General features: G+C 47.5%; 1 protein-coding gene across 9 annotated transcripts in view; it reads left to right on the top strand.

Moving 5' to 3' along the window:
• The window catches only part of MAX (MYC associated factor X), a 36,344-nt gene that overhangs the window by 5,115 nt on the left and 6,463 nt on the right, over positions 1-24,766 (top strand). For 2 of the 9 annotated variants that reach the window (XR_011431937.1, XR_011431939.1), the window contains 4 exons: positions 3,528-3,635; positions 16,319-16,442; positions 16,919-17,003; positions 17,694-19,155. Coding sequence is in view for 5 of the 9 variants with exons in the window: in XM_001494066.7 (XP_001494116.2) it covers positions 3,528-3,635; positions 16,319-16,442; positions 17,694-17,881 (420 nt within the window). In the remaining 4 variants the exon portion in view is untranslated. Of the gene's footprint in view, positions 1-3,527; positions 3,636-16,318; positions 16,443-16,918; positions 17,020-17,693; positions 19,156-24,766 lie in introns of those variants that run through there. The other 7 variants (XR_011431938.1, XR_011431940.1, XM_001494066.7 and 4 more) reach the window with 4 other exon arrangements.

The following is a 24,766-nucleotide window of genomic DNA, read 5'->3' as shown; positions in this document are numbered from 1 at the left end:
AGTTTAAAGAATTTCTCAATTTTGAACAGACCTTCTTAGCTTGAATGACATCCTGCTAGTTTAACCACTTCTTGGCTAACAAAATAATGTTTGCTTTCAACATTTAACAGCACTTAAGATACACGTGCTTATTAGTGTCAGAGATGGACAAATTGTAGGTGAAGATTTTTATTCTGGCTACCAGTATGGAAAGTTTGGTGGAAATAAAACTGAGAGGCTGAATAAAAACCTTGGCAGAGATGTCAAAGCTGGAAGTGATTTGGTGCTGGAGTTCCTGTTGAGCATCTGTGGGCCACTCTTCAGTATCGCACAGCCCTTCAGTATTTCTCTTAGCCTGGGATGCCCTGAAGGAAGGGTTTTCTGGCAGAAACAGCAAAGTCAGTGTACTTGAAGAGCGGCAGCATCTAGCCACTGCTCCTGTAGGATGTATAGAGGAGGTACTTGGGGGCCTGCTGTACAGCCCAAGATTACCTCTGTTGTCTTCTAGAATTTGTTTGGTACCATTCTTTTCGTTATCAAACATCTTGCAGAGTATTGGTGAAAGAAAGCTGTTTCATCTGAGTTGAGCTTTGTTTGTTCAAGACACAATTGTTTGGCGCTTTCCCTTTTTTTTTTTTTTAACACTAGGTTTGAGTTTGTGGGGGGATCTCAGATGCCTTACACTGGGAGTCTTCACCCAGTTTTTCATTCTCAACTCTGAAACCTTGGCCCTTTCAAAAAAGGTTGCCAGCAAGTGAAGACAGTTAACAAAGCAATGATAAGCCTGGCACCTGGCCCTCCATTTGGATGAAGGGAGGGGAGGTGGTGGTGGTACAGGAAGCAGCAGTGTTAGCGGGCTAGATGGATCTATGGTTTGGAAATGTTTCCCAAACAGAGTCAGCCTTGTGTAAAGGTTTTTCATATGCTCTTTCAAGCCACTAGAGGTATTGTTTAGTTCAGAGTTGCCTGGAATTAGGCATGTTAATTCTGCATATTTTTAACTTGCTCTTTCAAATAAGGCTTAGGGAGGAGAAAAAGACATCATTGCCGTTGTCTCTGAGAGCTTTAAAATCGACTCTGGTTAGGCGTAGCAGCTTGGGGATGGACACAGCAGCGGGGATTGGTCTAAGATTCCACTCTTCTGCTAGTTAAATTGGGCCTGGAAACACCACAGAAATTCCATCCACTACTTTGAGAACAACAGTCCCTAGCCAGGCTTTCTACCAGGCAGTGGACTGCTGCCTTTCCTTGTTGAGCCAACTTCTCAAACTTGGCTGGCTCCCCAGATGAGAAGCCAGGATTTCTGTTGATGGTCCACAGCCAAGTTCACTTACAATCCTCTAACCAAAAGACTTGTCCATTTGAGTCCTTTCAGGGCTCACTGAATGGGAAGGGGGTAGTGCATTGTGGGGATGATTTTGGTGTTAGATTATACTTAGCTCCACCCCTCTAGAGCAGGCCTGAGTGAAACCAAGTCCGGCTTGATTCTGCCGTTTGAGATTTGCAGGGCTCTCCCAGAAAGAAAACAGACAATTAGAATTTTATTTGTATCAACAAGAGGGATTGTGGGTAACTCTGGTGTCACTGCTTCTGTGCACAGCTCTTAAGCTGGGAGGAGGGCCAGGAATCAGGGTGATTTAGTAGACATGAGTATCTTGGGCTGCTGCTAGAGACCAAAGCTGGACGATTAATTTGCATGTAAATAAACCATCTTAGGGAGTGTAGAAAACACAGGAGAGGCAGATAGATGCCAAATGCCATCTCTCAGCTTCTAAGCTCTTTAGATCTAGTCCAGATTAGAAGCCAGCCCAACTTACCTGTGTAGGTGACTAGAGGGAACAGTAAGTTAGAAAAGGACTAGGTCCTTAAATATGTTTAATTCCCTCAAGCTATTTCATCCTGCTGTTAGAAGGCATCAGCTGATTTCTTCCTCTAACGTTGTATGATATGGCAAACCTACCTCTGGCCTCCAGTTCTCTGGTATTCTAAGCTTGGCTGTTCCTTCACTTTCCCCATAAATTCCATATATCACTAGAGCTCAGCAAACACTCATTTTACAGTGAATTCAGATTTAACAAGATGAAGAGAGCTCTAGAGGTGCTCCAGGCGTCTGCCCTGAGAATGAGCATGTGCTGAGGAGAACCACGTGTCCAACTCAGCAGAGCTGTGGGTAAGGTGAGGCGCTGGAGAGTCCAGGAAGTGCCTGGAGTTGTCACAGCTGCTCCCAGCCTGACTCAGACTTCTAGGATTAGATAATAGAATTTCAAGTCCTCTGACCCTGCAACTCTTGTCTTTATAGATTTTTGTCTGTACGTCTTGTCTAGTACAGGATTCATTTCAGGCATTCTTGTGCCTAAGCCAAGTTATTTATTTTTAAAATTCCTGGTGCTCTGTCCAGGTAGATTAAAACTACCTGAACTGCCCATATACAGACTTGTTCTTTAGGTTAGCTCAGTGCAACCTTGTGTATTCAGGATAAATTCTCAGGTATTGTTTTCCGTAATTCCCAAAGTGTTGATGTGATGTCATTCTCGCGGTAGGTTGAGTAGGCATCTGTGTCCCATTTGGAGGGAGTGCCCCTTTCACGGGGACCTGCTAAAGCTGTCCTGCAGGCTCTCCAGCACTGTCTCGTCTGCCTGAAGCCAGCATATTTCGCCATTCCTGATTTGTTGGCAGTCTTCGTCCCTTGCCAGCTGATGTTCTTATTTGTAATTCTAAGCAGGGCAGGATAAAGACTTTTTGGTCCATGGGTATTTAGATACTGCCAAATAAGCATGACCTGCCACAGGTGCCTGAGGAAATTTATTCAGAGCATGTGAGTGTCAGAAGATTTGCCATCTAAGAACTGTCTTTCTGGAAAAGCCTGTGTGAGAGGAAGCCCTTGGCAGGATAGTACCTTGGATCCGCCTTAAAAAACAGGAACTCAGAATGCAGTTCATGTCAGTATCAGCTCTGTCTTCATGATTGCAGATTCATGCCTCTGGGTTTTCTAGAGGTTTTGGTTTCTCTTGTATGATTTGATGAAAAGGTCTTAAATTGGTTCATTTGCCTAGCTGGAGACCACACCAGACTCATGGTTCTGGGTTTCACATGGAGAGAAGCCCTGCGCCGGTGACCTGACTCCTTCCCTGGGTACCCGCCATGGGGGATCTCTTCCGCGTCTTAGGAAGGGGCCCACTGGAGCTTTTACCTGGTCACCTCCCAACCATGGACTAGCAGTTGTTCTGTCACATGAGTAAGTTGTAGGGGAAGACTAATGTTGCAGGAGAGTCACACTTTGTCCCCATGAATAACATTTATTTTCCTTATGCATGAGCTGGATGCATCGAGCTACTTTGGATGTTCCTGTCGCAAGCCTTGCTCACCCCTTTCTCCCCCTTTAGCAGAGCCTAATTCTGGAGACTCCTAACTGCCCCCCTCGACAAATCCTTCCCCGTGCAATCGCCAGGGACAGCGCTGACAGCATATACTTCCAGGCTGTACCCCACACACCTGTTCCAAGCAGAAGGAGTGACTTTGCTAATGTGCTCTTTCTCCCATTTCCCTAGGCTGACAAACGGGCTCATCATAATGCACTGGAACGAAAACGCAGGGACCACATCAAAGACAGCTTTCACAGTCTGCGGGACTCGGTCCCCTCCCTCCAGGGAGAGAAGGTGAGTTTATTGAAAAAGCTGATTGGCCACCACCAGTTTGGAACTTGCTGTGGGTCTTAACAGGGCACTCACCCTTCTGGAAAGAACTGGAGTCAGGGCTGTTCAGGTAACATGGTTTCCTTCATTTTTGATTCTTTGGGGGAATCTTCACACACCTTACCTGCTCTAGGTTCCCTGCTTTAGTGTCAGGTGGAATAGAGCTTCTTGTAAGACATCAGTAGGAATTATCTTTTAAAATTAGTATTATTTGTAATAAAGTACTCATTCAAGAAATTATTAGAACTGTACATTATAGTATAGAGAGTAGCCCCTAGTAGTTTGGGACAACACTAAGGATTCCTGAGGTCAGTGATTCCCTAGACGTCCATGAGCATTTGTTCCGTGTGGTTGAAAGTTAGTGCTCATTTTAGATGACACTTCCCAGGAATGTGTTTGACCCAACCTGGACACCAGTGGTCTCACAGTCCCAACAGCTGCTCTTTCAAAAGAGCGTGAAGAGCATTTTAAACTGTGGGACGAAAGACTTCAGTAAAGAGACATGTTCCTATGAAATGGAAGAAAAAAATAACTGTGCTGCTCCCCCCTTTTCCCACCCCACTGGTGGCCTTCCGGAAACTAATGTTTTCCCTGGAGAGGTAGGCGCCAACTGTTTCTTCATTTGAAAAACAGAGTTGGAAGCTTTGAGTAAGCAGCCTGTGGATTAGGGTCACTCCTTTGAATTTAGAGAAAACATCTGTTTGCACACTTAGTTCCGTCCTTGACGGAGAATGTAGCTGGCTGCTTCCTGCAACAGTTCAGTGGTGTAAGTGGCAGGGACTAGGACCTGGGATTTTTGGTTCAATGATCCAGTGTTTAAAGAAGCAGCCATTTTCAGAAAAATCATTGCTCTCAGCTGTGCTTTGAATGGCTCTCCTGATTTAGCTCTGTGGTGAGGGTCCTGGGTTGGTTTGGTTATCCAGAATCAAACGTGGAATGATTATGGTTTCTGTTTGATTATATTGCCACTCTGGTAAGTCATGTGCTTTATACCTTATCTAAGGTGTGGCTTTCTATGTGGCTGTAGCATGGGGCAGGTCTGACCTTTATGAGGAAAACAAAACAGCCAAGAGGCCATGTGAATACCTAGTATTGCAAAACCAGAATTTGCCATGGGTCAGGCCTACTTAGTGTGGACTTGGTTTAATGGCTGTGGATCAAGGTACTTACCTGGAATGACAACATTCCTGGACACAACACTGTCTGAGTACCAAAAGAAATGTTTATGATGGGGAGTGAGACTCACCCTTACAGTCCAAGTACACACGTGCAAAGAGTTATCTCTTGTGCGCGTCTAAACTGTTGACAGTCAGTGCTTATTCGTATGCCATGGTCTCCATTACAGTGGTGAACTAAATCACAAGAGCTGCCTTCTCCCAAGTCTCATATCTAACCAGGAGTAGTGCCAAGGCATTGTTTCCCAGAGGTGCCCTTGGACCACCCACATCAGAATTTCTCCTGAATCCCCCTTGCTAGAGGCAGGCCGGGGGATCTGTGTTTATAACAAGCGGTCAGGTGATTCCTCGGCATTCTTAAGTTTGAGAACAGTTTGTGAGAGGCGGGTCATAGGAGCTCAGCCAAACCTTTTACCTTAACGAGCCTATTTTACATTGCCATAACATTCTTCCATAAGTCCTTAAAATTACGTTACCCTGAATCCTGTTGTCTCCTTTCTTCAAGGAAGTGGACAGTGTGGATTTGGTAGCTTACGACTGAATAGTTGATCATTCATCGTGGCCCATTCATTTATTCACTCACTCCATTCAACAAATATTTATTGAGGGTTTGCTACACGCCAGGCACTGTTCTAGATACTAGGAATACAGCAGTGAACAAAACAGAGCCAGAAGCCCTTATTCTGGTGAGGAGAAGATAGAAAATGAACTCATGATGAACTATATACAGTATGTCGAGAACGCTGTGGAGAAAGTTAAACGGGAAGAAGGGCTGCAACTGTCATTAGGGCAGACAAGAAAACTCACTGGCAGGCAGCGTTCCACCAGGGGTTTGGAGGAAGCGAAGGAAAGAGCATGTGTCTGTCTGGTGGTGAGCATTCTGGGCAGAGGGAAGGTGAGTGTAGTAGTCCAGAGGCAGGAACGGGGGAGCATTCCTGGGCCCGCCAAGGAGAATAGAGGCCAGAGTGGCTGCAGTGGAGTAAGTGAAGGGATGGTGGCAGGAGATGAGGTCAGAGAAGTAGCGAGACTCGGGGAGAGGAGTGCTTGAGGGGCCGGGTTTCGTAGAACCCATCAACAGAGCCCCAGTGTGGGAATTTACCAGGTGCCTTTCTGAGTTGAGAATCCTGTCCTGTGTTACAATCCAAGTGTTTCGTACGAAGTATGAATAAAGGAAATGGCTGCTGGCTCTGGTCGCACCCCACCCCTTCCCATCTAAGTTCCATGACCTCCCTGCTCTCCTTGTCTGCCAGCACTGTTTCACAGGTGCTTCAGGGAGTCCAGCAGAACACTTCGGTCTCAGACTTCCGAGTTCTCACTCAGTGTTGCAATTTTTTAAAATGTGGTATTTGAACCAAAGGAAATTGGCTAATTCTTGATTTGGATTGCAGTAATTAAGGTTGTGACATTATGTAAATAATCATAAAATTATTATTTTACCCTGTAAGTTTTGAGGGCTTAGATCAGATTCTTGAAGGAAAGGTCTCCAGTCTCCTTTGATTTGAGCTTCTTTATTTTCCAGGTGACTTCTTACTTAGTATTTGGATTATCTGTCATACATGTCTTAAGCCTTTCTTTTTTTGTGAGGAAGATTGGCCCTGAGCTAACATCTATTGCCAGTCTTCCTCTTTTTGCTTGAGGAAGATTATTCCCTAGCTAACATCTGTGCGAATCTTCCCCTATTTTATGTGGCATGCTGCAACAGCAAGGCTTGACAAGTGGTGCTAGGTCTGGGCCCGGGATCCGAACCTGTGAACCCTAGACCACCGAAGCGGAGTGCATGAACTTAGCCACTACACCACTGGGCCAGCCCCAAGCCTTTTGTTTTTTAAAAAGAAACTAATACTGATTGAATTGGATCCTAACCAAGAATGGGGGATACTTGTATAAAAAAAAATAGCTTTAAATGTGAGATCCAAACTCTATCCTCTGTTTTCTGTATTTCTTCTATAAAATAAACGTACGGAATGGTCTCCTTTTGCTTAAATAAAAAAATAAGTAGTAACTAACATCTGTATTGCAATGTAAAATTAAATCTGCACAGCAATTCTATGAGGCAAGTATTATACTGTGTATTGTAATTGAACAGTTACCATTGCTAACCACTCCTACTGTCGTTGCTATATCAGGGTGAGAAAACAGGCTCAAGATCATGATCCCAGTCTACAGCTGGACAGGGACTAGAACCCAGGACTGCCAGTTGCCAGGTTCAGTCTTTTGACCAAACCAGGGGTAAACAATCAAAGGATATCTTAAAGAACTCTTGCTTAAATACTTATATCTTGTCTTTATATGGGCAGCGTCCCCTGGATAGAGCCAGTGATCTTGGCAGTATGTCATACCAGGGCTGCTACTAAAATACTCTCCCCTAAGGTGGCGTGTGTAGGTAACATTGAAGTGCAGAGATTTGAGGATCGTTTAAAGTTTGTAAACTTTTCTGAGTCCGCATAGCTAGCTGTTCTGTGAAATAGACCATTAGAGTTGGCAGTCCATTTGTGTTTTGCCATAGGTCCCAGTGTTTGCAGGTGGACTCTGGAACTCTGTGGTTGTAGTCTTTTGTTTCCCTTATAGTTTTTTAGCACTATGTGGAGTTCACTGAGAGATGGGATGGAAATAGAACCATCAGCCAGTCAACCAGAGTATGGGAGTAAAAGCAAGAGTAACTGTGGCCCCCTGTGTTATGGGGAGACATTACTTTTCTTTTCTTTTTTTTTTTTCTTTGCCTTGTTCTTCTTGACATTACTTTTCTAGAACAGAATTATTGTTTGTTTTAAGGGTCCTTGGTTGGGTACTAGGGAGGGTGGACCAGTGGCTTGCTGGCACTGAGCTCACCCTGTTTCTGTGGGGGCAATGGCCAGCCCATCATTTCGCCTTTACTGGGGACATAATTCTGCCCTCCCCCCTTAGATTAGCCCCACCACCTCAGCCAGAGGGATTACGTCCAATCACACTGGCTCGTTCGCGTGGTTGACTTCAGTGATAGAAGGTTCTGTTTCAACATTGCCGTTTGTAGCTGTACAGTGGTTTATAGAAATTTCTCGTCTTTTAAGTCTCTTCCTACATGCCTGTTTATCATACTTAATTGCTCTCTCAGGCAGTTGTACTCTGGATTTCTCCTTTCTGGATAGAGCTGTGTTAAAAAGAGAGAATGTAACCTAAAGTGAAAGTAAAAACAGGGTTTCTTCTAGTCAGCGTTAAGTTTAGAATTCCTTCATTTTGGGTGGGAATCTGAGGGCACTGCCTCTGTCAGCTCCTGTCACAGACTCTGGCACATGGTAGGTTCCCAGCGTATAGCTGTGGAGTCAAAGTGCCAGAGCAAAGAGTGGGCTTGCTTAGCCCTTTAAAGAAAACAGCAGCAGGCAGCATGGTTGTGCTCAGCTGTTTAATTAAGACCCGTGTGAGTGTGGTGGAGGTGTAAAAGGCGTAATGGATGGTGTCTGCTCTTGAGGGTCTTGCTCTCTTGTTGGGAGAGAGGATTACACCTTACAGTTAACAATAATAAGATAACAGGCTGAGCATCAAATAAGAGGTTAAAACACTGAGCTACTCTGTTTCATCTCCATTAAAGCCTAGTTTCCTTAACAGGTAGTTGTGGAAATTGAATAGTTCCCTTATAGCAGGGAATGTGACAGTTTTTATGGCTGAAGGTCAGTCTCCCTGTTAAACCCACTCAGCACTGTGACTAGGGCGCTTATCCCAGTTGTAACTGTATATATATTTGTGTGGTTACTTGGTGACTGTCTGCCCATCTCCTGCACTACACCATAATAAGTACCATAAAGGCAGGGAAGACGTCTTTTGGTTGTATTTCTTCCCTCAGTGCCTGGCACAGAGTGAGTGTTTATTAACTGAAGGAAAGGAGCCCTGGTCCACCTGGCCACGTTACACTGGGAGAGGCTCATTTTGGTGGACGCCTTTTAAGGCAGGCTGTTCACACAGAAAGTTTCTACATCATGTCTGGGCTGCTGGAGGGATTATCTTTTAAATGAAATATAAACCACAGCCCTACCTATTTCACCTTATTACTCATTAAGGTTATTACCTGGCCAGATTCCAACTTGTGCAGTTATTTTCTTCTTAAATTTTCTACATCTTAAATTGCTGTCCATAGTTTCCTAAGTCTCCCTAAAGCTCTGGGCTCAGCAACTATAAATGTATTGATTTATCCATTTCTTTCTAAACTGTGTTTATGTGCTGCCTGAAACCTCCAAGGGCCTTTCAGGGCTCAGCAAGGTAAGGACTCGCATTCTGTGTTCTCTAAATAAGGAACTCGACTTGCCCGCCTGCTTTTTCTCTTCCTCCCTTTATTGTGGAGGGGTGTACACCTTCTGTTTCCCCAGGAATGTCATTCTCAGTTTATCTGAGTTCTTTCCTTTGCTCAAGGTCCAACTCCGGCCTCACCGCCCAGGTGACCTTGAGGTTTCACAGTGAAGAGACCCACTCTCAAGGGGTCCTCAGCCTGTGCCCCCTTTCCTGCCCGTGTACCTGCATGTGTTTCTCCCTGCCTGGGCCTCCGCTGCCAGTCAGTCTCCACCACCTGCCTTCAAGGCCCATATCAGATACTTCACCACTCTGAGAACCCTGTGGTATCATTCTCTCTGAACCCCAGGGCCCTTCGTGGAGCCTCTCCTGTATCTCTCTTGTTTCTGTGACGATCTTAGCACCTGACCAGAGGGTGCGCTCTTGGAGGGCAGGAGCCTGTTCGTCCTTCTGAGACTCTGCAGCGCCAATAGGGCAGGCTCGCTCCTGGGGAGAGGGCCAGGGGCTGGAGGAGGGACGTTCTTCCATCTTGACATTGGGGGAGAGAGATTGGTTACTAGGCTTTCCTTTTAGCATTTCTTTTTCTTTTTCTCCTCTAACAAAATTGCAAAAACTTTAGAAAGAGAGGAGGAAGAAACAAACAGCCCCCCCATCCTCTTAACACAACTACCACCTTTCTTCATTCTAAGATTCTAAGACAAGCATCGCCTGATAGAAGTTTAATGTGGGACCACAAATAACAATTTAACTATAAGTACAGTTAAATTTTTTTAGTTGACACAATAAAAAAGTAAAATAGGTGAAATTAATTTAATATATTTTATTTAACCTAATATGCAAAAATAAGTATGACCTCAAAATGTTACCAGTACATTAAAAATTACTAATGAGGGGCCAGCCCTGTGACCTGGTGGTTAAGTCCGGCATGCTCTGCTTCAGCAGCCCAGGTTTGGTTCCTGGGTGCAGACCTACACCACTCTTCGGTGGCTATGCCGTGACAGTGACCCACATACAAAATAGAGGAAAATTGGCACAGATGTTAGCTCAGGGATCATCTTCCTCAGCCAAAAGTAAATGAAACAAAATTACTGGTAAGATATTTTACTTTATTTTCTTGCACTGTCTTAAAAATGCAATGTGTGTTTTATACTTACAGCACATCTCCATTCACTCTAGTTACATTTCAAACACTTATTAGCCACATGTGGCTAGTAGCTATTGTGTTGGACAGTGCAGTTCAAAGATACACAGTACTCTCCCCACCCCACACCTCATTTTAATATGGCTGAAATTGGGTGCCTTAAGGTGGGTATCAAAAGAAACCTTCCTTTTTTCTCCCCCCCAAAAGCTGCTATTATTAAATCCAGGGGTTTATTGATAAAAGTCTAAGAAGCAAGGAAATGATGGTATTATCAATCTGTGTATTCCTTTCTGGTCTCTTCATATGTATGCTTTACATGAGTAAAATGTTATAGCTTGCTGTTTTCACATAATATGCTTTTTTCCTAAGTCTTAGAGTGTTCATATTTAGTCATTAGGTGTTTTTCTCTTTCTGTTGGCCATTTAAGTTGCTTCCAGTTTTCTAATTTTATAAATAATGTAATGATGACCATCTTGGTGTATGTGGCTGTCTCCATAGAATAGATTCCCGGAAGTTGGATTGCTGGGTCTGGGGGTAAGAACATCTGGTGTTTTGCTGTGTGTTGCCAAAATGCTTTCCAGGATTGTTTTCATGTCTTCTTTTTTTCATTTCTTACTTTTTCAGGCAAATTCCAAAGACTAGTGTTTTGGCAGTATTTTGAGAGTACCAATTTTACCATCATTAGAATTTTCTTTTTGGAGGGGGTGACTAATTTAGTAGGCAAAAGGTAGTAATTAATTTTGTATTCTGTTTATTACCTGTGATAGTAAATCCTTTCCACGTGTTTATTTAATAGCTTTATCTCCTCTTCGGGGAACTGTGTGCTCCTGTCCTTCATGGTCAAAGTTTGGTGGGGAAGTGTTGCACCTTCATTTCAAACTACCAAGGCCCAAGGCCAAGGAAAGGAATACAGGGTTTGAAACATGATTTGTGTTGACCCTTAAGCAAAGGTCTGACACCTGGCTGGAACTAAGCCCCTTGAAGGGCATGATAGCTCTGCCTTCCCCTAGTAATCTACAAGATGGTCTTTTGGGCTGGGGAGGGCCTGGCAGCAGGACGTCTTTGAGGGGCCACTTGGCTATGCTGGCTCTCACCCCAGAGCCTTCCAGCTTCTCTTGTTGGCACTGAGGAGGGGTTCCATTTTGCAATGAACTAGTTTAATGCAGACCCAAATTTATTGTGCAAATTCTTTAATTTTTGTTTTCAGAAGATGGCTTATTCAAATGCAGGTGTTTACTTGCCTTGCCCTAGCCTCCTTTTACCTTACTATGTGTAAAAGCATGTGCAGGTTTCAGAAAATAATAGTTTTATTTTCTTTAAAATAACTAGTGGAAAATAAAACAGATGTCACTTGGTGAGTCAGGCACTAGTTCTTTTTTCCTTCCCCAGGATACAGCATTTTGATTCTTGGGGAAACAAGGCAGCTGTAACATCAGCATGGTGGGATCTGATTTTGAGAGTGAGGAGGAAAAATGATAAATACAGCTGAGATATTGTTTCTCGAGTCAGCATTAGGCCCCTGGGGAAGGGCAGTGGTGTTGCTAATGGCCACAGTCTAGTGCTACTGTTCTCTTCCTCACCTCTCCCCCTGCTCTCTAAAACAACTTGGAGTTTTACACAAATCCAGGTTACTGTAATAAGATTGACAACTCCAGAAATTTATGAACTCCAGAAGTGTGTGAACTCTTTCCTTATATGAAAAATTTTGAGAATCACTGCCTTAAACAGGATTGAGTAACCTTGGATGTCATCCTGAGTGTCTGTGTTAACTACTTGAGGAGTCACTGGGGCCTTAAAAAGGTATTAATTAGAATCAAGCTCTTGGTTTTGGAGCCTTTCCGAAAATATGTAGTCGATTCTTGCCATAACATGCGAGGAGGGTGCACTGTGTTCCCAAGCAGAGTTATGTTCAAGTGGGTGCCTCTGGAGGCTGGCTTGACCCTTTCCTGTGTCTGTGCCGCTGTGGGCAGCGATGCAGACGGCAAGCAGCTGCAGCTGTGGCGTGAGCAGGAGGAGGGCAGGGGCCTGCTGGGCCCCTCGGCCACACCGGGTCTTCTCCACTGTCCGCTTTGGTTTTACCCTTCTTAGGTAATGGAGCCGGCAGTACTATGGGGAGCTGGCGTCTCTGCTCCCACAGGCCACGGTACTCAGCTCTCTCAAGCTATCTTGCATCTTTAGGTTTTTCCTCTCTATTTGCTTCTCTGCTAGAAGTCTGTTCAGTTTTCACCTGTCTTTAAAAGAAAAAGTCTTCCTTCAGTGCTGCTATTATTGCAAGCTCCTTTTTTTCCCCCCACTTCTTACTTTTTCAACCTAATTCTAAAAACTAGTCTTCATCTTTGCTTCAGCTCCATCGCGCTCCTGCACCCGCAGGTGCAGAGAGGATTTACCTGAGCTCTCGCTCCTCCAAGGAAACCACCCTCGCCAGGGGCTTCACTGACATCCTTGTAGCCGGATCAGGTGACTCCTGTGTAGTCCTTTTCCTCCTGCTCAAACTCTCCCTGCGTGACAGCGCTGTCTCTGCAAGTCTCTTGATCTTTTTTATTAGTTGCACAGCCTTTCTGTCTTCCCAAAATAGGTGTGTCTCAGAGGCCTGGGTTCAAATCCTGACTCCACTAGCTACTAGTTCTGTAACATTAGGCAGGTTACAGCTCTGTGCCTCGGTGTCCTCATTTATAAAATAGGGGAAATAAAATAGCAAGAGGTTGTATGAGGATACCTGGCATTTGATGAGTGCTCAGTGTTAGCTGCTGCGGTTATCATCATCATCATTTGTACTGCTGTGTGCAACCAGGACTTTGGAACAAGATCTGGCAAGGCTGTCCAGTGTCCTTTTGCATGGCTCCCAGAGGTGAGAGAGAGGCCTGATGAGCCACTTTGCGTTAACTCACACTGCTTCGTAGGACATCCAGTACCTCTTCAGTCCCCTCAGTCACAGTCCATCTTTCTCAGGGCTGTGGCCAAACCATTGAAGAGATCTCTTTCTGCTCAGAAAGGCAGAATCAGAATTAGTGCCTTCTACTTGTAAAAACGAGCAGGAAAAAAAAATTACTTAGGTCCTTACTGGGTACCCAAAGGTAATAGTCAATCTGTGGACACGTTGACTTACCAAGTTCTATCCGCTCAGTCACACTCACGTGAAAATTGCTGACTCAGTTGACTGAGCACGTTTCAGAAAAGAGAAACTGAAAGCCCATGGCCATTCCACGGTCCACGCTGTAAAGCCCAGGGTTCGTGCTGGCTTCATGTTTACTGTTCACATAATGTAAATTCATAAAGGTAAGGAAGGGCCTGCCAACATCTTAACATGATCTGGTATGGTTTGGAAAGCTGGGAGGAGGGGATTTTGGAGGAGTCTAGCATTTTCTAGCTTCAACCTTTTGGTTTTTCTCCCCTGTACTAGATACACATGTAAGTTTTGGGGAATTATGTATTTTGTACTTTAAATATTTTCTTGTTGGGTTTTACTTCGAGTACCTTGGGAAGGGCAAAATAAAATTAATTGAACCATTCTTTTGGACTTTCTAAGAAGAGGTCAGGAGGCCCCCAAGAGGCCTAGGATGCTTCTGCTTTGTTTGGGGCATGCAGGAAGGGTTGTGCTTAGCGTTCTGTAGGTTTATAGCAATCCAGCCCTTGGGGACCTCTTGTTCCCAAGGCACTCCGTGTTCTAAGCATCTATGAATTTTTTCTTCGTCTGAAAACTGCCCTGAAATGGAAACTTCCATCACTCGGGATCTTTTTCCCTCTTTGGTTTGTTGTGCTATGCTTACTGCTCACTTTCACTTCATGGTTTCATGTATAAATACGTGAAGGAGAAACCTTGGTAGCATACAGGCTGCGACTCAGTCCGGTCATTCATTAAAAGTTATCACTGAACATTTACAAATGCTCCCTTTCAGAGATTTTGCTTTTTACCCTTGTCTCTGATGCAAGTAAGTACTTAAGAGCTAATGTTGCTTTCTGACAACTGTTAGTTGAAAAAAATAGGCAAATTTAAAGAAAGACTGGGATGTAAAATACTTAGCAATTAGATCAGTGTTGGTGTTCATAACATTTGGAGGGTTAGGTTGGGTCTGAGAGAATTTCTAGTCAGATAAGGCGTAGCCATGGAGAGCAATACTGTGTCTGCAGTCCAGAGCCCATTAATGACAGAACCTAGAATGCACTGCCCCCGGATTCCTAGGCTCTTTCTCACCACCCTGCCACCTGTTCCACAATACTTTATCTTTAATCCACTCTCTACTGTCTGGAGTGGCAGGGTATTCTAATTAGTCCCTTCTAACCATGTGCCCTTTTTTTTTTTTCCCCATTTTATCACCTAATAATTAGACCCTAATAAGTCCCCTCTGGCAGAAATTGGAAACAGCATCTGCAGTGGCCTTGCAACTGGAGTTGCAAGCCCTCATTGCTAAGTGCTCTCATTCTCCCTACGTAAGCTGACTTACTCAACTAAAGAAATGCACCTGGCTCTGTCCCCACCCTTATGCCCGTGGCTGTGCTATTCTCCCGGCTCACAGTGACCCTTTCCCACAAATAGTGACCAGGGCTCACTGTTTCAGATGGGAGCATGTGTGTGTGTGTATGTGCAGAGCCAAGGCCATTGCCTGCCACACAGTAATCGCCCTAGCCAGAAGCCATCTTTCCTGTGGCCTTTCTAATCTGTACTACTCAAGTTACACTTGTCAGTACTGCCCTGTGATTTGTCTGTGTGTAGATATATTTATCTCCTCGACTAGATAGTAAGTAAGCTTCTGGGCAAAAGAAGCCATGACTGATACACTTTGTTTCCCCACAGTGTCTGCTCAGTACCTTGCACATAATTCACACCAGATAAAAATGGTTGAATAGGAACAATTTCCTTTTGAGGAAATTGCCTTAAGGGTGCTATAAGAGGAAGGCTTAGAAATTCTAGTACTTGTGAGGACTGGTGAATAAACCTAGGCCTTGTAAACCTCTCTGATACCCAGCCCAGCCTGAGGTCTGTAAATTAAGATTGTCAGGATTTAGTACAAGTGAATTTAGTTTTGCTGGCCTGAGTGTGGCTTTTTCTTTGCCCTCCCTTTTGCTGTGTTCTGGTTGTTTAGGACCTTCTGGGGTTGTAATACAGAACTGTTCAGGACTGCCCTACCCTGAGTAAGAGGCTTTGCTACTGCTCAGGAGCCTCGGGGACATGAGGGCCACACTTGAGCTACTAGACTACCCTGCCTCGGGCTTCACTTCGCCTGCCTTCGTACCATTCTGCCGATTCGCCTGGCCATGAGTAATTCTGGCCATGTTTGCAGCCTGAAGGGAATCTTCCAGGCAAGTTTGACCTCCAGAGTAACCTGACATCCATTTTACTGGCTTAGTAACTTTGTTCCTCTGACAGGGTAGGGCCTAGGCTACCCATGGTGAAGGTGTGGTTGCTTCCTGGAATGGCTCAATCTCATGCCCTTCCTGTGTTGACATCGAGCTCTGACAGTTTTCACGAAAGTCTCTTCAGCCAGGAGGGCTGAATAGTGACACCGCAGCGTGGCTCTGTTGGCTGAGGTGTAGGACCTTGATGACAAACTTTGTGCCCACTCCCATCCTGAGCCAGCTCCAACCGAGAGCTGACTCTACTCGTTTCTGGACCAGCTCCCTCTAGTCAGGCCCTAGCAGAGAGTGAGTGGCCTAAACTCTCAGTTAAGTAGTATTTTAATGTTTTCAGACATAGCCAGGCTGAAGACGTGAAAGCAACCTAAAGAACCAAAAGGGATGGGAGAGTACAAGTTCAGAGGTCAGACGGACCTGAGTTTGAAGCCAGGCTCCACCGCTGTCTAGCTGGTGATTTTGAATAAAACAGCAAACTCTGAGCCTCGGGTTCCTGGTGGACCTTCCTCTCAGAGAGTGCTGGTGAGGTGAGCCATGTAAAGCCCTTGGCGCCTTGACCAGCACAAAGAAGGCTCTCCATAGCAGTTACTGTCTTTCGTCAGCCTTGTCCTGCCTCACCCTCCCGCTGCCATTCCCCTTGCTGCTGCTGCAGAAAGGCATGGTTTCCTCACTGCTTGGACTAGGTCTTTATTTTGTCCCCTTTGCTTTTTCTCATATTGCAACAGGCATCCCGGGCCCAAATCCTAGACAAAGCCACAGAGTATATCCAGTATATGCGAAGGAAAAACCACACACACCAGCAAGATATTGATGACCTCAAGCGGCAGAATGCTCTTCTGGAGCAGCAAGGTGAGCACCTGAGCTTGTGGGGCAGCTGGCCCTGCTGTGCTCCGGCCAGGTCAGGGCTTCGCCCCTGGGCCTGCAGAGTCAGAACCAGTTACGGAGTGTGTGCTCGTAAGCAGCTGTGGCCCCGCCTCTTGGGCCTGAGTAGTTGAGTGTTAGAGCCATCCTGAGGAAGGACTTGTGCCGCCAGTGAGGGAACAGTGGAGTCTAGGGGTTGGACGTCTGGAGGCTTTTTTCTGACCTGATCTCCCCGTCTTGGGGCTCAGGTGCTCTGCCTGTGGTAGGGGTCACACCTGGCATCAGGTGTCTCAAAAGAGCTGTGAGGTCCTTGGATTGGAGTGTGCTGTGTAAGTACCAGAAACTCCAGGTGTTCAGGGACAGTGAGCCCTCCCTGTTGTCAATGGTAGTCCAATCAGGGCAGCCTATGGGCCAGGCCCATGCTGTTCTCCAATGCTCACACCCGCCTTTTCCTACAACCACAGGGGAAAGCGAGAGCTGATCAAGTTCTTTGTTCCTGGGGAATTCACTTCTCTTCCTCCCTCATGGAAGATGCAAGTAAAAGGAAATGCAAGTAACCACCTGGGTTAGAACACCTCCAATAAAATAAAATAAAATAAAATAAATGGGTTGACCTTCCAGGCTCAAAATGAGCTGAACCGAGGGATGGGCAGCGGGAGGCGGCAGCGGGTTGGTTCCTGGGCCGAGCAGCCTGCATGTAGGGGCAATGTGTCAAAAGGCCCAGGATTCGTGTGTATTGATGACTTGCTTCCGAGTGTCCAGCTTGTCTTTCCAAGTGGATCTTGTACGTGAGAGCTAAGCCAAAACTTTTCTTTGGCTGATACGTCTTATATTATTCTTTCCTGCTGTTGTGTAGCCTTCACACCCTTGTGGAGCCTGGCATTGCTGGGCCACCTTCTCCTCTGTCATTGCACTGCTGGGTCCCACAGGGAGCTCATGCTCCTGTCACTACACTGGGCTTCCATGACAGGACGGTGACATCACAAGCCTTCTCTTTAGGGTTGGGTGGCATTGCAGAGTGGCTGGCCATGTCCACTGGGCCCCCAGGTCTGGCTGGGAAAGGAAGAGGGAAGTAAAGCGTGTGGGTGGAACAGCCACCAGAAGGGAGTTACTTCTGAGCCACCCTGAGCCTCAGGGGCCAGCAAGCCCTTCGGAAGAACAGGCTGGACCCTGAGCTGAGACTCGGTTAGTCCCCCAGCCTCCGGAAGGCTGTAACCCGCTCGCTTGGTTGCCTTTCAGTCCGTGCACTGGAGAAGGCGAGGTCGAGTGCCCAACTGCAGACCAACTACCCCTCCTCAGACAACAGCCTCTACACCAACGCCAAGGGCGGCACCATCTCTGCCTTCGATGGGGGCTCGGACTCCAGCTCGGAGTCGGAGCCCGAAGAGCCCCAGAGCAGGAAGAAGGTCCGGATGGAGGCCAGCTAGGCTCCGCGGGGCAGGCCAGCAATAAAACTGTCTGTCTCCTCCGTCGCCTCATCCTCCTGTCAGTTCACCCTTAGAGCCCTCAGAACCATTTAAGAGACTCTATTGTTTTCTCTTTCTCTTTTTGTTTTTATTTTATTTTTATGTAGAAGCTCTTGGACAACAGCTCTCGTTCTCCTTCCCCATTTCCACTATTTTTTTTTTTTTTAACATTTCCCTTCAGGGATTCCCTGTCCCCACCAGGAATTTTTAAACCAAAATACCCCAACTTGGCAGCTTTTTCTGTGGAGGACAGACGGCCGGCCGGACCTCTGAGCACATGGTGTCCTGACCACCCACCAGCTCCTCCAGCCCTGCCGGGCGCGTGCCCGGAGGACTCCTGCCCCTCCAGGCCTCTCCTCCCGGGCCACCCTCGCCCCTGCCTGGTAGACTTTGTGAATCTGTGGACTGCTCTACTGTGAGAAGACGACCGGTTTGGAGTAATCAGAATTACCCCCCCTTCTTTTTAAGGATTTTTTTTTTTAGTCTAAAAAGCTATTTATCGCTCCTGTTGAAAGACCAGATCCTTGAAGAAGTCTGTGGTGGGAAAGGCAGCAGGGCAGATGTGCAGTGCAGAGTCTTTGGCCTGCTTCACCCCTGCTTCTCAGCCAGCCTTAGGGAGGGCCGTGGACACGGTGAAGCGGCAGCCCCCAGGGCGGGGGTGGGACAAGGAGGAAGGAGCGGGTGGGGTAGCGGTTTTGTATTGAGGGCCAGTGATGATGTTTTGATATTTATTTCCTGCTACTGAAATTTGAATCTGAGTGACTTGTCCCTATTTCTGATGATGTCGGTATTGCAAAGCGACAGATTCATAAAGTAATGATCAAATCTTCCTTTCTTTCCGTGTGTATTTCTAAGAAATAGAGCCAACTGATTTTGTATGTAAATACCAAGAGCGATTTACCTGGTACTAAACCCGCACCCCGGTGCGGCCCCATCCCCACCCGCCCCGCTCCCTTTCCGAATGTGTCCCCATTGTGTGATCCAGCCCTGGTGCTGGCTGCGGTCAGCAGATCCCAGTGAAGGGTTTTGTGTGTTTAGGCCTCATTTCTTTGTCTCTTTCCTACTCTGTTCCCGGCGTTTGCTGATTTCTAGTGTATACTCTGTAGTCTCAGTCCGTGTTTGATTCCATTCCATGGAAATAAAAAGTATGTTGTACATACTGCCGAAGAATTGTCTTGCAAGTTAAGGCTTCCCCCTTTACTATAAGACTATAAATAAAAACTTATTTTATCCTTCTTGGTGGTGGTGTCTTCTTGCCATTGCACAGGCCAAGGTGGTTAGGGGTGGAGCTGTCTGGAGGCCACTGGGCCTGTTGGGAGCCTGAGAGAGGAGCAGAGGTTGCTTACGTGGGCTTGCAGAACCAGGAGCAACCATAAGCCAGAGCTCTTCCTCTTGTGTTCTAAAGACTCAGCTCAGCCTGGGCAGGGTGGGGATTGCATAAAGCGGTGGTGGTGACTTTGCTCATTGGGTAGAAGTTTTTAAAGTTCTAACAGGGATGGAGTTATCTGGGGCAACCTTTCTAGAATCTAATTCCTGCCCAATAAATGACCCTTGGAGAATTGGTAGCCTAGAGCTGTGGGTTTGGGTTTCTCCTGGTGATGAATGCCCAGTTCAGAGGTGACTGGTGTTCTCTAGGACCTTTCAGTTTCTAGAGAGTTCCAGTATAGTAAGAGGAGGCAGTAGAGCTGCGAAGGGCTTGAAGTAAAGGAGGCTTCAACAGCATCAAGTTAACTCTAGCCAGGCTAGGGACCAGCATCAGCCTGAACTTGTTTGACCTTGAAAGGAAGAGGATTTATGGCCAGAACAAAGCCCAGCTTTGGTTTTCCTGTCTGGCTGACAGGAAATATCGCTGTTCCTAGACCAAGGGAGGGAGTGAAGTCAAATCAGTTCTTTGATTTGTCACTCGCTTCAGAATGGTAGTGCTGGGACCCCAGTCAGCTGGATGTCAAACCCAGAGTGCCTCTGTGGCTGATGGGAGTTGGCAGGTGGGTCATGTTTGTACAAGAGGCAGCTTGTAACGCCATCAAACTCCCCCGGCCAAACCATGTTTGCAATGAGGACAACAAGGATGCTGAGAGAGCAGCATCCCATTTATTAAAGGCACTCCTTTTCAAGACAGGGAAGAGACAGGAATAAGAAGAAAGAAAATGGGAGTGAGAAATCAAGTGATCTCACAAGCCCTCGAAATCCTCATGCTTTCCTCCTCTTTTTCATTGCCCTTTCCTGTATCTCTGTGTGTATGGCCTTCATTAGAAATTCCATGTTAACACACACTTGGCGTGGTCAGGGTGGGCATCAGGACTGAGCTGTGGGGGAAGCATGTTGAGAAGATAGAAGGAGTGTGAAGCTGGGCACCCAGTAGGCAGGGAGCAAACAGAAGAAGGGGCAGTCAGGCCATCACAGGGTTAAGCTATGTTCCTGAGAGCCGGACCCTGGCTCCAGGATATTGGCTGACAAGGGGTTGAGTTTTAGGCTTCTCAAAAGTGCACTAGAACAGTTGGAAGGAAAGGGCCACAATGGATCGCCGGTTCACCTGGGGAATCTGAACTGCCTGACTGGTGCGCTGAGCAGACGGGCAAGTGGTGGAGGGGAGGCGGTGGCCCTGTGAGCAGCTGTCTGGAAAGGAAGACAAGGTAAGAGACCTGGGCTGGAGAGTGTGCTGGCCGAGGGGACAAGGTCCTGGCTGAAGTCCTGTGTGTGTCTGGGAGGCCAGTCAGTGTGTGGCCGCCACAGGATACTGAAGTCTGCCCGTGATTTCCTCCCTCACAGCCGTGTTACTGTCTCTCCTCATTCTCGTCGCTGCCTTGTGCTCGGGACAGTCCTGCACAGAGCCAGGGAACCTGGAGATGTGCTGGTCACTGCAGCAGGTGGCCTCACTGAGGGTCTTGTCCACCTCTTTCCCTTTCGCAGTGGTGAGCTTCGTATTTTCCTGCCTTTACAGTTGCCCCAAGGGCGAGGGTCTTTTAAAAGGCCCAGGGTTTCAAATTCTTGATATGCTAATTCCATGTGCAGAGGAGCTACAACTTCAGCAAATAATTACCTCAGCTCACAGAGCTGTCATCTGAACTGGGACAGGTTTTAAAAACAAGCCTAGTGGAGGAGAGGAGATGGAGCCCTGCACTGGGAGTGCGGAAAGCAGAGTTTGGTCTCTAATAATAGCGTGCTGTCTTTGATGCTTGGGCTCTCAAGTCAGGCGGGCTGCGTTCCAGATCCGAGCTCTGTCAATAGCCTGTGACGTGGGGCTAGTTCCTCCTCTCAGCTTCAGTGTCATCCAGGAGTGAGGAGGATAATAGCACTCACCTCACAGGGTGAGTGTGAGGATTAAAGGAAACAATGCTTCTAATGCTCTTGACCTCAGGACTCAGGGAGCACTCAGGCGCCGCTGTCATTATCCACACGGAGTGTGTGACCAGGGCTGAATCTGCAGATGGAAAAATCCAGCTCCTGCAGCCTTCCCGGGGTGTGGGAGGGTAGACTTGAAGTCTCACAAATGCTTCCTGCCCCTGAGATGTGCCCTCTCCTCACAAGGCAGGGTGAGTAAGAGACAGCAGGGGACCCCAGGACTGGGCTCACACACTCTTCAAAACCAAAGAGGCCCCCGTGGGGACCTTAGATCTAGTGTCAGCCCAGGTGAGGCTCGGCCATTCCCCCCCTCCGCTATTCAGTGGCATCTCTGAACTTTGGCCACTGGGTAGCCTGCCCAGGCAGAATTGCTCAGCAGCTCCCGTGGTGGTGTTCACTTAAAGTGGGGTCCTTGGGCCATGCCCAGGGGTGCTTATTAAAAGGATTCCTGGGCTCCTGCCCTTCTGACCTAAAGCAAAGAGCCAGAGTCAGTCTGTTAACAAGCTCTCCCAGGTGGTTCTCACGCACTCAGGTTTGACTCCCAAAAGTAAAATAACCCAGGGAACAAAAGGAAGCTGCTGAGGAAAGTGAACATAGCTGAGCTGAATGAGCAAAGTGGGCCTGAGGCTGGGTGCTTTGAGGCTGCACTGGAGAAGAGTGGGCGATGGGAGAGGGGCTTGTTACATGGTGCGGTGGAGAGGGCTGCCTTGATGGTGGTTGCCTTCTCCCGGTGGGGCTTGAACACTCTTGAGGGCTGGCCCAGGGCTGCCCAGCCATCCGCTTTTGAAGCCCTGAGCAAAGGTGATGTCATGGGCAACACCTGTTTTTGTATTGCGCACCAGCTGCCCTCTGGTCACCAGGCAGGTTTATACGCCAGCCAGAGCAAAGCTGTCTCTCAGGCCTGTTTGCCGGGCTCCATTCTGGACAGCCTCTGGGAAAACGAAACTGGAGCCTTTCTTTGCTCAAAACAGTTTCTCTAGCCTGAGGAGGAAACCCAGGCAGGGGAAAGGAGTTTGTCAGCCTCTGCATTGAACGTGCCCTGGAGAAACCATGCTGAGAATGAGGACCCTTCTGAAGCACTGCTAGATTGTGAATGGGCTGAGACGGGGTGTCCTTCAGTGTTTGTGGTTTACTAAGGCATGGGCTAATTAATATGTTCCAGACTTTCCCTGGGAAAGGGATAAACAAAAATAGTTCCTAGATAATTCCTCAGGTAGAAAATCAAATTGGCCACATAACCCATTCTTGGCCCAGGTTGGATAAGCAGGCCCGACCGTTCGCAGGACTGGAGTGACAGCCTCAGGCAGGCCCCCACATGATTTCTGGAGGCTCGCCCAGCAAACCGTCATCACCCAGCTGGCTGGTGTTGTCTTCGTCAGGGTCAGGGTTGGGCAAGGAGCCTGAGGAGCTTCAGAACCAGCGCCTGGGTTGTTGAAGTCACAGGCTCTGAGCCTGCCTGTCTGGGTTGGCTCTGGGTGATACCACCCAGGTTTCCTGAGGCATCACAGGACAGCAAGAGCACAAAACGCCACTGTGAGGCCTAAAGGCGTAAGCGTGAAAACCTTGAACTGTGCCTGGCGCTTAGTAAGTACTCAAATGTTAACAATTCTTAGGTCTGTCTGCCATCGTAGATCCTGGGCTGTGCAACCATTTCTGTTTGGGTTTTGTTACACCCCATCCTTCAATGTATTAAAATCCTTAAAAGAAAAGGGAAGTAAATATGTGTGGATTACCAAAGGGTGGTAACAGACAGGCTTTTCTTAATTTCTGAAGGAACTCAAGCAAGACCATGAATATGTTACTGTTTGAAAAAATCTGGACTTGAGAAATGAAATAGACGCTTGCTGGCTGGATCAGAACCATTAACCATTACCTTACTGGTTACTTCACCTGTTCGCCATCCTGGTTTCAGCTCATATTTCTGTAATCCCTGGTGGTCCTCACTGTGCTAGGCACAGAGATACTGCAAGCCCATCTTGTGCCTGCCCAGCCTTTCCTGAAAGGCCTGGTCTGGATAGGGTCGAGCCCTCGCTTTTCAGCCTTCCCGTGCAGGGGCCCCTTGAGCAGAGTCTGCCCTGTAGGGTGAGGTGGGGACAGACTACAGCCTGTTTGCTCTGTGGTCTAATGACTGGACCCCAGGGCCCATGTGCTTCAGCTCACCCTGGCTGATTGTATGTGCTTGATGCATGCACACACACACCTAGCAGGATGGGCGTGTCTAGAAGAGAGCCAAACAGGTGGCCCTGGACAATTTACAACCAGCTGAGCGGGTTCCATCCTTATCCCCATGCTGGATGCCAGCTGTACCAGCAGGCCTGCTCTGACTGCCAGGCCCCATTCAGCATTGTTTTCCTCTGATGTCCACTGCAGGAGTGGGGCCCTTGTCCACCTCCAGCCTTATCCAGCACAGTCTCTGCTAATTTTTACTAGTAAATTAAAGGCCAGAGGAAAAAAAAGAATAATAATCAAGGATCCAGTGTTAATAAATCTGTGCCAGAACCTTCCACTCCAATGCCGAATATGGTGAGAGTTTGAGTCTCCTACCAAGAAAAACAGAAACCTGATGGCTACCACGGCAGGCCAGTGGGGAGAGGCACACACTGTATAAGCCGGCTCCTGCAAGGGCCCAATGAGCCATGCAAAGTCTGGTTCAAGAAATAACCAAATGGGCGTGCAGAGCTGCCACCCACACCCCTGGTCACACGTCACCAGCCAGAGGAGTCCAGCTGGCAGTGTGGCTGCCACGCACATGCTGGAGAGCTTCATTGTTTCCTATCTCCCAGTGCCATCAACAGCTTGGAGGTGGCAGGGGCAGATCTGGGGCTAAAGGACAGCAGCTGACAGCTTTGGGCCAAAAGGCCACAGCAAGGCCAGCCAGCTGAGAGGAGGAATGTCACGTCTACAGCAAATACCTACTGGAAGGCTAGTGGGAGACTTCGCGTAGGGGATCTCTGTTTCCAACAACTCGACTGTGGTTCCCATCCAGGAAATGAGTCTAGGGCCCCCTTCTTTGTAGAGAGCTGCTACGGACACTTGGGCAGGTGTTTCCCACTGGGAGCTCCAGGAGGCCAGGCGCTGGTCTCTGTGCTTGCTGCTGCACCCCTGGTGCAGTACCTGACCTACCACGAGTACCCCACAAATGCAGTGGGCTCCAGCCCTCAAGTGTACGTTCATCTCTGTGCACTTTTAGGTCAGTTCTGGGGTTGCCTTTGCATGAGTTCAACTCACAGGTATGCACGTATTCTTGTGAGCCAGGCACTGCGGAGATTTGGGGCAGCTGATGAAGCCTGGGCCCTGCTTTCAAGAAGCTTAGAGTAGATGGAGACCAGCCTCGTGCCCATGGCACAAATGCACATGCCAGAGGAGTTGAGAAGCTGGGGCCCTCGAGGAGAGGGTTGGCATATGGGAGCAGCAAGGAACAGGGCCAGGTTATTACTTCTCAAGCTCTTGGTGTGCTCTCCTTCCTTCCTCAGCCTTGGGCTCCCCATGCAGTGTGCAGAGAGG

Source organism: Equus caballus, chromosome 24 (assembly GCF_041296265.1).
Source record: "Equus caballus isolate H_3958 breed thoroughbred chromosome 24, TB-T2T, whole genome shotgun sequence".
In the NCBI taxonomy this organism is placed as follows: Eukaryota; Metazoa; Chordata; class Mammalia; order Perissodactyla; family Equidae; genus Equus; species Equus caballus.
Note: the sequence above shows the minus strand (reverse complement) of the source record. Positions and strands in the feature narration are given on the sequence as shown.